The 12,501-nt window shown below is 40.2% G+C and overlaps 1 protein-coding gene across 1 annotated transcript; it reads right to left on the reverse strand.

Annotated features, from left to right (window-relative positions):
• Positions 1 to 7,749: 7,749 nt before the first annotated feature.
• On the reverse strand, positions 7,750 to 10,586 carry LOC122059309 (pentatricopeptide repeat-containing protein At1g03540). Its single transcript, XM_042622026.1, has one exon. The coding sequence runs from the start codon at positions 10,527 to 10,529 to the stop codon at positions 8,631 to 8,633; it is 1,899 nt and encodes a 632-aa protein (XP_042477960.1). The 5' UTR covers positions 10,530 to 10,586; the 3' UTR covers positions 7,750 to 8,630.
• Between the last annotated feature and the right edge of the window lie 1,915 nt (positions 10,587 to 12,501).

The raw sequence follows: 12,501 nt of genomic DNA on the forward strand, positions 1-12,501 counted from the left end.
ATACGGCTACATACCTGCTTTATCCGTACATGGCCTTATGGTAGGTGCACGTACACGGTTTGGGCACTCTCGTCTCTTCTAGCACTGGCTCGGACTTGTCGGGCCAGCCGGTGCTTAAGGTCACCCGTGCCATCATAGCCCATAAGGAACCTGCTCTAATTTCCTCTGGCTCGGTTCCTGCATGGTTAAACTGGTTCAACCGCGAAATCAGACCGGGTTTAAGAAGCGGGGTATTACACTAAGTGTGTATACAATTATGTGCTAGCAAATACAGTGTTTACAAAGATTGCCAAGTCAGCCTGTAAGCTTATAAAGAAGAGAAATTAGACACGCAGATTCACCCCCTCTGTGTCTGTTGGGACTCAACAAATTTATCCCCAAAAATAGGGAGCATCAAATTGTCCCAATTAACTTTGCTTCTGGTCTATAAGCCCTACTTTAATTTTGGCCCTTGTGCTCTGTATCTATGACTATGGACTAGTTAAATATGATGTCAAAGAATAAATTTATGATGAAACCTATCCACACTACAAGAAAAATGCTCAAATAATACACTTTGGCAGACTTTTATCGTGGTAGATGCCAATTGCCACTGTAAATATACGATGACAATTGTCATTATATATACATGGTGGAGGAATGTAGTTGTGGTTATGTATAACATTTGTTTATAAATAGGACTATACTGATAATATTTAATAATCGCTATTAAATAAGTGTGTATGACATGGAAATCTAAAACCCCATTGTATATAATTACATATTACCAATCCATAAACAAATGTCGTAGAAGGAGGTGTTAACATGAGACTTTTGGCATAGGAAACATCAGACCCGTGGACCAATGGGAGGGCAACAGGAGCATCTTTCAACGTACAATGGGGATGGGCAACACTGTGATATCCTATTTCAGAAGCAGTTGAGTGCTCAGGTGTCTGGACTTCACAGACACTAGGGCAACTAGTTGTCCAATATTGGGCTTGGAAAACATTGAAGAGGGACATTTTGACACTGTCCACATGCTAAACAAGGAAGTGAAGTGACTACAGAAGTGTGGAATGGGTCTCACACCTAGTGGGTTGAAGAGCTCTATGGTCTGGAGTTTCCGGCCTGCTGGTGGACTAAATTTAGGGTCACCGGCAAGTTGCCCACCTTACCATGGCTAGCCAATGAGACTTGCCGAAGGGCCTATTTGTAGAAAAAAAAAGGAAATTTTATTTATGGGCCCACACCTCTACACTTCAGCTCACCATATTCACCTCAATAATAAAGGTCCTTATGCTAACTGTATACCAACATACTGATCAGTAAGAGGTGGGACCCACATGGAGTTATTAAGTTTTAATTCCATTGGATTAATTATAGGGTTACAACCAAACATACCTTAAGGTCCATTTGGCTGGACCATATAAAGGGAGAACTCAGCCCTATTACTCTCATTCTATCCTACAGAATTAGTGGATAAAATGAAAAGAAAGGAAAGGAAGAAGAAGAGGAAGGAGGAAGAGAAGGGGGCTGATGGTCGCTGTTGTTGGCAGCATGTTGCTGTAGTTGTTGCCCTCGTGCTGCTGCAACTGCTGCCCAACTATGCATGTTGCCCCTGTTACTATTGTTGCTGGCTACTGCTGTTGGTGGCTAGACTGCTACCCAAGGAAGGTTGCTACTACCTCTACCACTAGGTAAGTGATATTTTTCTTCCCAACATTGTTAATTCCAATAGTATAGTTAGGGCAGCAGGGTAATTATAATAGTTGGGAGTTGGGATTGAATCCTTGAGCTCTGGTTTAGCTTCCTACAGTTGAATCCCCAATTTTGGGACAAGAATTGAGACCCAATTGGTTGCCAACTTGTCCCTGTGAACCCTAAGCCAAGGCGCTTTTATAAATTAATTCTAATGGATAGTAATTCAAATTGGGACAGAGTTATACATGCCCAGAATTCTACTAAAAGAGCATGTAGAATTTCAATTAACTAACTTGGACAGGGAATTTGGAAATCTGGACCTAATTGGCTTGAATTGTCCCTGTGACCAGCGAATGAACCCAAATTGGAACTGGACAAGGGTTCCAATAATTTTAATCTGTTCTTCCAATGGTAATTAGGTGGTGAATTGAATGGGAAAGAACCCTATCTGCTAAATTCGATAGAATTCTCACTTAAATTCCCAAAAAACACATTGGGACTAATTGAACTGATTTAGGGATTATTGAAATTGGACTGTAACTGGGTTATCAGACACCCCACACATGCCCTAGACGATGTAAGGAGAGTGTGAGTTAGTACTCAAGACCTGGGAACCAGAATTGGTGATTGCAAAGTACACTTATAGATTTGGGTAGAATTCAGATTTTGTAGGCCATCATCGATGGGTGGTCAGCGGCCAGTCATTGGCTATGGGCTAGACCTGTCAGTCAAGCTTTTGAGCTCTACTTTGACTCCCAATGTTGTTGTGTGATTCCTGCCTTTTGGGAGAATTGTGTGACACACTTGGTATGGGTTTAATCATTCAGGAAAGGAGTACTTTAGGAAGAATTGGTGAAGAGAAAATGGATTAGTATATGCCTTAGACTGTGCGGGAAGTCCACCCTAACCAGACTATAGGTTGTGATCTCCTACAGTGTTCTTGATGATAAGCTTGGTAATCACTCATTCTGTGAATTGGTCTCATTGGATGGATAATGGAATTATGAACCAGGTGGACTAAGTTAATAGCCTATACAGAGGTTAGAAAGTTAGTTTGGAATAATTAAGTTGTTAGTGGGAGAGATACTGACCTAGGGTCAGTCCCTGTTCCCACTAGCTGAATTGGATTCCAGTTAGGGGATTCAGTAGAAATTTGGAAATCATACCTGTCTTTAGACAGTATGGAATAAAACTAATATGTACTATTGAATTAATAATTATGAACCTAACATACTCGGCGAGGATATGTTATAATGGAAATTCGATGAAAAGGCATCAGATTCGGGTATCAAGGTAAGTGGGTGATTGTGATTTATTTTACGAAGTGCTTAATATTTTTGATTTTGTGTGCCCATGTGTAATGTTCTATATCTTCGTTATGGATGTCTTTGATATAAAAGTATAAATTGCACATGTGGCATGGGTTTATCACAATTGCTGTGATCGAGATTTTGTGATTGTAATTTGTGATGTAATTGGGTGGTAGTAATTATAACATTGCTAGTCTAAGGTACGGTGTGGCCGAGGGCTGGATTCTGGTACCGTGGCTCAGAGGTCAATATTGTAATTATGACCACAGTTGGAATTGGATGATGGATGTTATGGTTGCATATAGTTGTATTGGGTTAGATCACATCCTAATACTATAACCCCTTGCCAATAGGGGGTGAGGTATTGGCGAATCCCACTCAGTGGTAGGTCTTGGGGGATTACTATGACTGAATACAATGTACTATATCCTAGATGGGCACAACATAGTACAACGTAATGTACAGATAACTGTCGGAAGACATAGGTGACTGATGGGTTTTTCGGGACCATGACTATGAGGGATTACTATTTATGGGTTGGCTAGAGGATTGAGGTTCTTTCCGAGATTGGCTGACTCCTACTTGCAACTAGCTTGTATCTTTGGAGCCCAACGTATTAGTGAGGGGATACCACCTAAGTAATTAGAATGAATCATTATTATAAATGAAAATGGATCTGTGGTTGTGCATCTATGGCATCATATTGTGGTTATTATTGTGAGCATGCATTCGGCATCATGTTTGGATGTGTGTGCTTGCATGCTCACATCTCACTGGGCTTGTAAAGCTCACCTCTCGTGGATTTCTATTTTTAGATGATGGTACTAAAGATGAAACGGATCGTGGTTCAGCAAACATTTTGAGGCTGTGTCTACGAGAGACTGTAGATTGGATTATGACTCCTTTCTCATATTGTAGTTATATTTATTTGTGATGTATGGCATAATTATTATGTAACTATGGGTTGTACTCAAATTTGGGCATGTAATTATATTTCTATCATTTTATACTTGATCACCATGAGTAGTATTAAATATGAATTTTATAAGCATACTGTGAATTTGATAGATGATCTTGTGATACTGTGAGTTTGTATACTATATCTATGATCCTGGTAGAGGTAAGCTAACTGGGTTGAGAAACCAGTGCCTCATACCTTGGCTTGGCCTATGTTTGAGGCAGGGTATGACAAACACGATCTTTTCATGCTCGCACCAATATGGGCATCTTTTTCCCTTATTTATTTTTTGGTAAGAAGAAAATTTAATTCTCATCAATTCGCAGCCATATAATTCTTTGTAATTGCGGTTTTGGAAACCACAGCTATATACTAATAACAGTGACAACAATCGCGACTAGATTTTTTTTTTAGTTTAAAGAATGCTATCCTGCTGGCATAAGAAACACCCAGACAAAGCTGGCACGGAAAGATCGTGTTGGCCCCACCCTACATGGCACTAGTGATGCTCCCGCATGTCCTCCTATTGGCCCCTGTGCTGGCGTGTGCTTACACCAACAGGTAGCGTTCTCTTGCATTTTTTTTGTCCTTTTCACATTCATAATTTTTGTTTCTCTCCTGCATGCTTAATTCCTCTAGCCTTTTGCAAAACTTCCCATGAAACCCTAAAACTCTCTCTCTCTCTCTCTCTCTCTCTCTCTATGAAATGACAACTCTTCCCTTTATTAGGGGAGGATAGAGATATAGGCATAGGGAGTTTGGATTGTGTTTACAATCCATAACACAATCATAGGGTGGTGGAAAGTGAGATTAGAGCTACAACAAAGGTCGGGAAGGAACCAACTTTTGAAAACCCTAGCCCAACCATGAGTTACCTTAGCTTGGCCTAGGTCTAGCCCCAACACTAACTCAGGGCCAACAAATTTTCACCTAGACCTACCCTGAGGGCCAGGTCGAGCCAACCCTGAATCATTAAGTGAGTTGAAATGCAGTAATGATAGATAAGAGATGTAACATGTAATTGGTCATTGAAGTATGTAACTATTGAGTAATAAATGGGTTAAAAACTTAAGAATGAAGACTTGAGAGAGAATAGAGGAGAGCCAGAGTACCTTTGTTGTAGGGGAAGTGCCCAATTGAGTACAAAAGGTTCTATGGTTGGGAGAGGTAGAGCAACTTTGTTGCTGGAAAGTGCCCAACTGAGTACAAAAGGTTTCTAATGGTCATTGGATAAATTAGGATCAAAATCAAGGTCGAGCCGGGCTCAACCCAAGTCTTCAACCCTAACCCAACCCGACTCTGACTCAGAGCCAAAGATTTCCAACCTTGACCCTCCCTTAGGGCCAAACTTACACGCCTAAGAGAGATACATGGGAGTACTAGCATTGGCCACGCCCTCAGATAGAGAAAATATTTCCCACTTTTTTTTTCAATAAACATGTTTTCATTTATTTTAATATCTAAGAGGTAAAAAAAATTTCTTAAAGATGTAAAGTAACCAAAATTGTAGACATGTACGACATTCATTCTAAATCTTAACTCCAAGCTAATAATCTGCTGTGTTTTATTGTTTGTGTGTGTGTGTGTGAGAGAGAGAGAGAGAGTGGACACCTCAACCCATTGTACCGGTTAGGCATCTAAACCTTGATGGTTTCTAGATTTTGGCTAAATTCGAAAAGCATGACAGTCGAAAGCTAAATTCTAGATCAGAAGCTCACCTCCTACTTTGTTTCCCTGGAATCCGACCATCCCACAGCTTTGCTCCCTGTTGTTCGCCTTATCCAGTCTCTTCTTACTTCAGGAGCTGCAGCTTCTGTTTTATCCAGGAACGCCAACACGGTGGTAGACACCTTAGCAAAGAAAGCCAAGACACAGACGTGTGTCACTATTTGGACAACTTCCACTCCATGGTTAGTCGATATCTGTAACAGCAATGTTGATCCCATGTATAATGATCCTTAAAAATGTGAGCAGTCATATGACAATCATCTCCTTTAACCAATACATTGATGATAGAACACATCACATAGTAAGCGAACTATCACATGATGCTTTAGTTCCTTCATGCTTTGTGCGCCTGTAATTAGGTTAATGCGGCTGATTCATGATAATTTTATATTTTGATGTAATATAAGGATGCCAAGCTTACCACATTCCACCTGTCTTTTGTGAAAATAGTGATGAGACCCTTGCCTAACGGCTCCCCTGAATAAAGCATAGGAGGACCATTCCATGAAAATAAATGATGCTTAATGTCATCTTAGCAGTGTATAATGGAATTTTATACACCAGCATTTTGTCGATCATCAGATCTCGTTGTTGCAATCCTAACTCTTTGCTGCAGCGACGGGGGCAGAACTCATCCATCCTGTAATTGGAAAAACATTCCTTGGAGACAAAGAAGGATTGAAAAAGATGGACGACAGATTGTTACTATGATTGGTTCAGCAACATCCGGAGGAGGAGATCCCTCAGCAACAGAGAAGCAGATGCCCCTGGGTGTCCTCTATCGCTCCATTGCACATCATCGAGTTTGTAGGAAGTAAGTTAAGGGCAGCACATGCCTCTGCTCCTGTCACCCGGTAATATCACTCTGCTTAGATGATTTAGATAACTTTCCATCAACTTCTTGATAACCCTAGGATTTGGCTCCAACAGATCACCCTCTTCTCCTCCTCTTTTGTGTCTCTCTCTTTCTCCACTCCTTGTCTTCACTACCATCTCTCCTCTAAATTTATGGTTGCTTTCTTGATTAAGATTACACTTCTGCAAAGAAAGGAAACACAAGCAAGAGCATAGAAGTCAACTATTGATACCAGGGGAGGGCGACCTCAGATTCATGTGTTTCTCTGGTTCGATTGGGTGGATTGAGGCTTAGGTGGAGACAGGGGGGACAGAGAGGGAGGTCCAATGAAACAGTTGAAGCAAAGCGTCTGCAGGGACAAAATGTTGACAGAGTTCCCGACCTACACATTCTTCTTCAGTCCAAAACGAGTCCTATAGGAAGGACATTCACTGGGTGTTAACAGTTACCCCTTTCCTTTCCCCGAAAATGCAGGAGACTGGATAGTAACACCCAAATTTAAATATCGACTCTGGAGCGATGATGGAAAATTCCCATCTTTGCTTTGTTGGACCACAATGCATTAACTGATTTGCCATGCAAAGGGAAGGGGAGGGGCAGGACAGGAAGGGGAGAGGGAGAGAGAGGAGATCCAGGTGCAATGGGTTGTAACTTTGGGCGGGAGAGAGGGGATGCTGCAGTGGTGGGGTTGCGGAGGGTGCAGGGTGGTGGAGAAAGAGACGCAGTAGCAGACAGATCAAACGACTGACATTCATTTCTCATGATTTGATGATCTGAGATTCTTTTCTCCTCATCCAATTATCAATAATGTGCTGCTGTACAAGATTCCATTATACCCTGCTACTGTATACATCATTTTCCTTAAAATTAAAAACAAAACAAGAATGCTCTGTTGGACCAGTAATCAGACTTGGGTAAAGGGAATGATTTTTTTTTACTGAAAACCAGGACAGGAAACTCATGCAAACAACTATAGCGTGCAAGAAAATTCAACCAAGCACATAATCAAGATTTAACTAAGTTGATTACCCTGAAAAATGATTAAATTTAGCTAGAATCCAGGCCCTAGTAGAGTTGAACAGCACTTTTAGATTTTGACTCTTCCCTCATTGGAACTGAGATCATTAAGTGACAGCCCCAGACCTCAAAACTCCGTGTCTTTTGAGTAGTTGATCCTGTTAAGAAACAACTTTCTGGTTGGAACACGGAACTGGAAGCCAATGTGCTTCATTCAACAGTAGTATAATAACTTGTAAATGTTTTTCCTCCTCGCTTGTGAACACTGTTAAAATATTTAGTTTGTTCTAGTTCTTTGTTATAAAGCTTCTTTTCGACCAAAAACATTAGCATGACGAGATCATTATAATATGATCTATCTGCAATAGATTACCCAATCAAAGCCAGTCACAATATCCTCTTTCACAAGAACACCTTAGAAAATGCAAGCTTCTAAGATTTTGAATCCTGTCAGCAGGGAAAATTTTCCCTTTCTTCCAATTCCAGGTCCTTAGTATTGCAAGGGCCTACTGACCACCCATCTTTCTCTTAAATGAGAACAAAGTATCTAAAATTTGTTGACTTGAGACACCACTTGGTACATAATGCTGAGATCAAAGCAATTTCATTTCCCACCAAACCCTTCCTTCAATTTCTGGCTTTTGTTTCACAGTATGCTATCATAATCAGCTCCTCAAAACCATCTCCATATGCCTTTCTTCTTGATGGGTCATTAATCTCTTTCTGTTAATGTGTTACTTGGGATTATTGAAGCAGCATCTGAGAAACTTGACTAACCTTGCAGACATTTTTTATGTGTTGGGAAGAAAGACCTTTAGTACATGCAACTTATTGAATTACAATCTTCTTGAACTCCCTTCCTCCAACTGCAACTTTAGAGTTCAGCAGACAAACCTGGTGCTCATGCCATGCATCTGCCACATTCACCTAATTCAGAAATTCCAGATGCTAGGCTCCATCTTTGTTTGACATAAGGTAAAGAGTACAACAAATGTGCACTACCAACTTTTTTTTATCAAGCTGAGTCTTCAGCATTGAACCAGAAAATCAGGCTTACATATGATCCATAATCTAATCTTCACAACTGCAAACTCAATCCTCCAATATCTTGACATTTCCTCTTTCTTAGAGGAGCTGAATATCCCATATTTCCCTTGACTTCAATCCAGCTCTTACCGGGCATTTTCTTTATTCCTCTTTCGTTCATTGACTTCGTAATCTTTAGAGCATCATCCCACCTGCCAACTGTCCTATAAATATTAGCAAGAAGAACATAGCTCAAGTGGTAGTCTGGTTCTAGTTCCATCATTTGCTTTGCAATGCGCTCTGCTACAACAGGGTTAGAATAAGCTGTACATGCACCAAGAAGAGCTGCCCAAAGAGATGAATCATCTTTAAAAACTGCCTTCTTAATCAAATCTTCAGCTTCCTCCAGTAGCCCAGCTCGGCCAAGAAGATCAACTACGCAACTGTAGTGCTCTGTACCAGCTTCAATACCATAATCCTCTCTCATCGATGCAAAGTATTGCTGCCCTTGATCAACCAGACCTGTATGACTACAAGCAAAAAGAACCCCGACAAGGCTAATATAATCAGGTTTAACCCCTTCCTTAACCATCTCATCAAATAACCTAAGAGCTTCCTCACCTCTGCCATTTTGGGCCAACCCACAGATCATTGAGTTCCAAGTTACCAAATTTCTAACCGGAACTTCAACAAAAATCGTGTGTGCATAATTAATACAGCCACATTTGGCATAAAGATCAATTAAAGCTGATTCCACAACAACATCTCTCCAACCTCCTCTCCTCAGATACTGGCAGTGTACCTCTTTCCCAAGTCTCACAGCTGTTAAACCTGCACAAGCACAAAGAACAGTCCCAAAACTGTAGAGGTCATCCTGCTTCTCCATCATCCGGAAAAGCTCAATAACAGATTTTAAGTCACCATTTTGACAGTAACCACTTAGCATTGCACACCAAGATACTGAATTTTTTGTAGCCATCTGATCAAAAACCTGACGAGATTCCCGAATCAAACCACATTTTCCATACATATCGACAAGGCTGCTTTCAACAACAACATTGCCACAAATCCCAGCTGTATGTACCTTAGCATGAACCTCTTTACCTTGTTTCATCCATCCCAAATTAGCACATGCTGTTAGAACAGTACCAAATGTAAACCCATCAGCAAAACATCCATACTTCCTCTGCATTAAGTAAAAGAAACCTAGAGCTTCCTCAAAGCAATCATTCCGTGTACATGCCGAAATAACTGAAGTCCAACAAATAGCATCCCGTTGCGGCATCTCATCAAACAAGAGGAGGGCATCTTCTAATCTAGAATTTCTCCCATACATATCTAAAAGAGCGCTGGCTATGACGCAATTCGAACCAAACCCACATCCTAGAACCATTCCGTGAAAGCACCTACCAAGCTTCAGAGCACCAAGCTCTGAACATGCCTTAATTGCAGCCGAAAGGGTGAACCCATTGGGTTCGACTCCAAGTTCAGACATTTTCAAAAACATTTCAAGCGATTCCAAGGGTTTTCCAATACGAATGTACCCTGAAATAATGGAAGTCCACGTTATTACATCTTTAACAAACAAATTATCGAACACTTTCCGGGTCTCAGAAAAATCACGACCAAGTTTGAAGTACAATGAGAGTAAACTGTTTCCTACAAAACGGTCACACTCAAGACCGGATTTAATTATGTGGGAATGGATTTGGAGCCCGTGGCTGAATGAGAAGGTTGTGGTGCAAGTCTGTAACAGAGAAGCGTAAACGATAGGTTTTCTGGAGATTTCGCTCGAACCTGTGGAATTAAGAAGATGAAGAGCTCCTAAAAGGACGCCCGACTTGCAAAGGCCAAGGATTTTGGACTCTGGTGATAAGCTTTGTATGCAAACGTTGAATTTGTGAGGATGAAGAGAGCTGTAATGGCTCCTCTGAGACAATTTCATTAACATGTAGAATATGGGTAGGGGAGGGGCCGGAGAGGAAGAGAGAAACGACCTTCGCTCACGTTTAGCCACTATTTTTCTTTTAAAAACTGATTTTTAGATGATTTTGCCTAATTATGAATCGTTATGCCGGATACAATATCAGATACGGCCAATTTATTTGAAACCATAGTAACTACTTCTGTTATATTAGGAGTTTCACGATTTATTTTTTCTTTCTCTTGTTCACATATTTTAAAAAATGATTTAAATACATTTTTTTTTTGTAAAAAAAATCAATAAGAAAAATGATATGAGAAACATGAGTATTCAGAACCAAATAACAGCTAGGGTCTTCTTGGCTAAGGAATAAACAAAATCAATGGCTTCCTTAAAAAAAAAAAGAAAAAAAAAAGAGAAAATTACACTGTCACCCTCTGAACTTTGCCTTCAAATCAACGCCCTCTCCTGTACTTTTAAAAATGACACGAATACCCCTTCTAGCTTTGGAAAATGATAAAAACACCTATGTCGTTAGTTATTCCTGTTAAGTGATAATGCAACTATTAATTTATATGATAAAAGATTACGATACCTTCACCTGAAACATCGGACTTACACTCATAAGTACAATATCTATTTTACCCTTTAGACATCCTCAAATGTTGAAAGGAAGAAGATAGGGCTCCGATGATCTATAACCCTCTGGCAAAATTTCTACTCCATCCATCTAGTGAGTGTGAGTCTTCCATCTTGCAACTATTTGGCGAAGTTTAGATTAGAAATTTCTCTGGAGAAAAGACTCAAGCATCTTTCCCTAAAAACAAACAAAGCCGGTTCGGCAGCATCGCATCTTACGCCTCCTACAGGTCCTGGACTGGTACTATGGTCTCAATTCTTTTAGTCCTCATGCATGTATATTCTTGCAATTGTCAAGTATAGGGAGAGGACATGGGTTTGGGTTCTCTATTCAGCAAGCAAGAGCACCTGGGGGAATCTATGCTCGGTCCCCTAATCTGACCCCAAATTATACCAAATTAATGGATGAATACAATTATAAGGATGAGGAGGATTTCGGTTACTAGTAAGAAATGAAGAAAGCTCACAGAGCCAGGAAATGAGCGATGATCAACCCCATCGCACCCCTGTACGTGTGGGCCATAACAAAAGACATGATGATGATGATGATGATGATGCCGAGGATTTGATATATTCAAGCGCCTCTTTGCATTTCTCATTCTCAGCTTTGATCATTTGGAAAAAAGCAAAACATTCTTCCGACATATTTCTTACAGAAAGGCTTTCAAATTGAAACATTTGGCTTAAATATAAACCCACTACATTGGATAGAAAAAACTTTGGACGTTGCTCGGCAACAACAGAAAACTAAGGAAGTACTTTTGTACAACTTATAAAGAAGTCTCTGAATATTTGAAAGAATTAATCTTCCAATACCTCTGCACAAAATCAGACGAGGCCATAAACTTTGAAGAAGCAAAGCCCCTATGCACAAGAAAGCGTACAAGTTTTCAAAACTAATTCTTCTTGTTCGGGCCTAGTGGCGATCGTTCTTAGTCTGAGAACATAAGAGGGTATGGAAAAGGACGGAGAAAGAATGTGAAAAGAATTAGAGTAGTAGAAGCTAAGCCATTTGATTGGTTATCATCTCTGCAATTATTCGGCGAAGGCTCACCTTCACCGGAGGGTTGGAGTAGAAATTCCATCGGATAGTTGTAGATTGCGGGAGCCCTATCCTCTTCCTCTTTTCACCAAAACCCAATGATTTATGGATGGCTTATGTTGAAGATGTCTAAAGGGTAAAATAGACATTGTACTTATGAGTATCATATAAACTAATCACTTAACTAGGAAAACTATCAACATGTGTGTTTTTGTCATTTTCCAAAACTAGATAGTGTATTCGTGTCATTTTTAAAAGTATAGGGGAGGCCGTTGACTTGAGGACAAAGTTCCGGGATGGCAATATAATTTTTTCTAA

This window comes from Macadamia integrifolia, chromosome 13 (assembly GCF_013358625.1).
Source record: "Macadamia integrifolia cultivar HAES 741 chromosome 13, SCU_Mint_v3, whole genome shotgun sequence".
NCBI lineage: Eukaryota > Viridiplantae > Streptophyta > Magnoliopsida > Proteales > Proteaceae > Macadamia > Macadamia integrifolia.

Excerpts from the sequence above, each read along its gene's own strand:
- LOC122059309 (XM_042622026.1), bottom strand. The coding sequence starts at position 10,529 with ATGTTAATGAAATTGTCTCAGAGGAGCCATTACAGCTCTCTTCATCCT.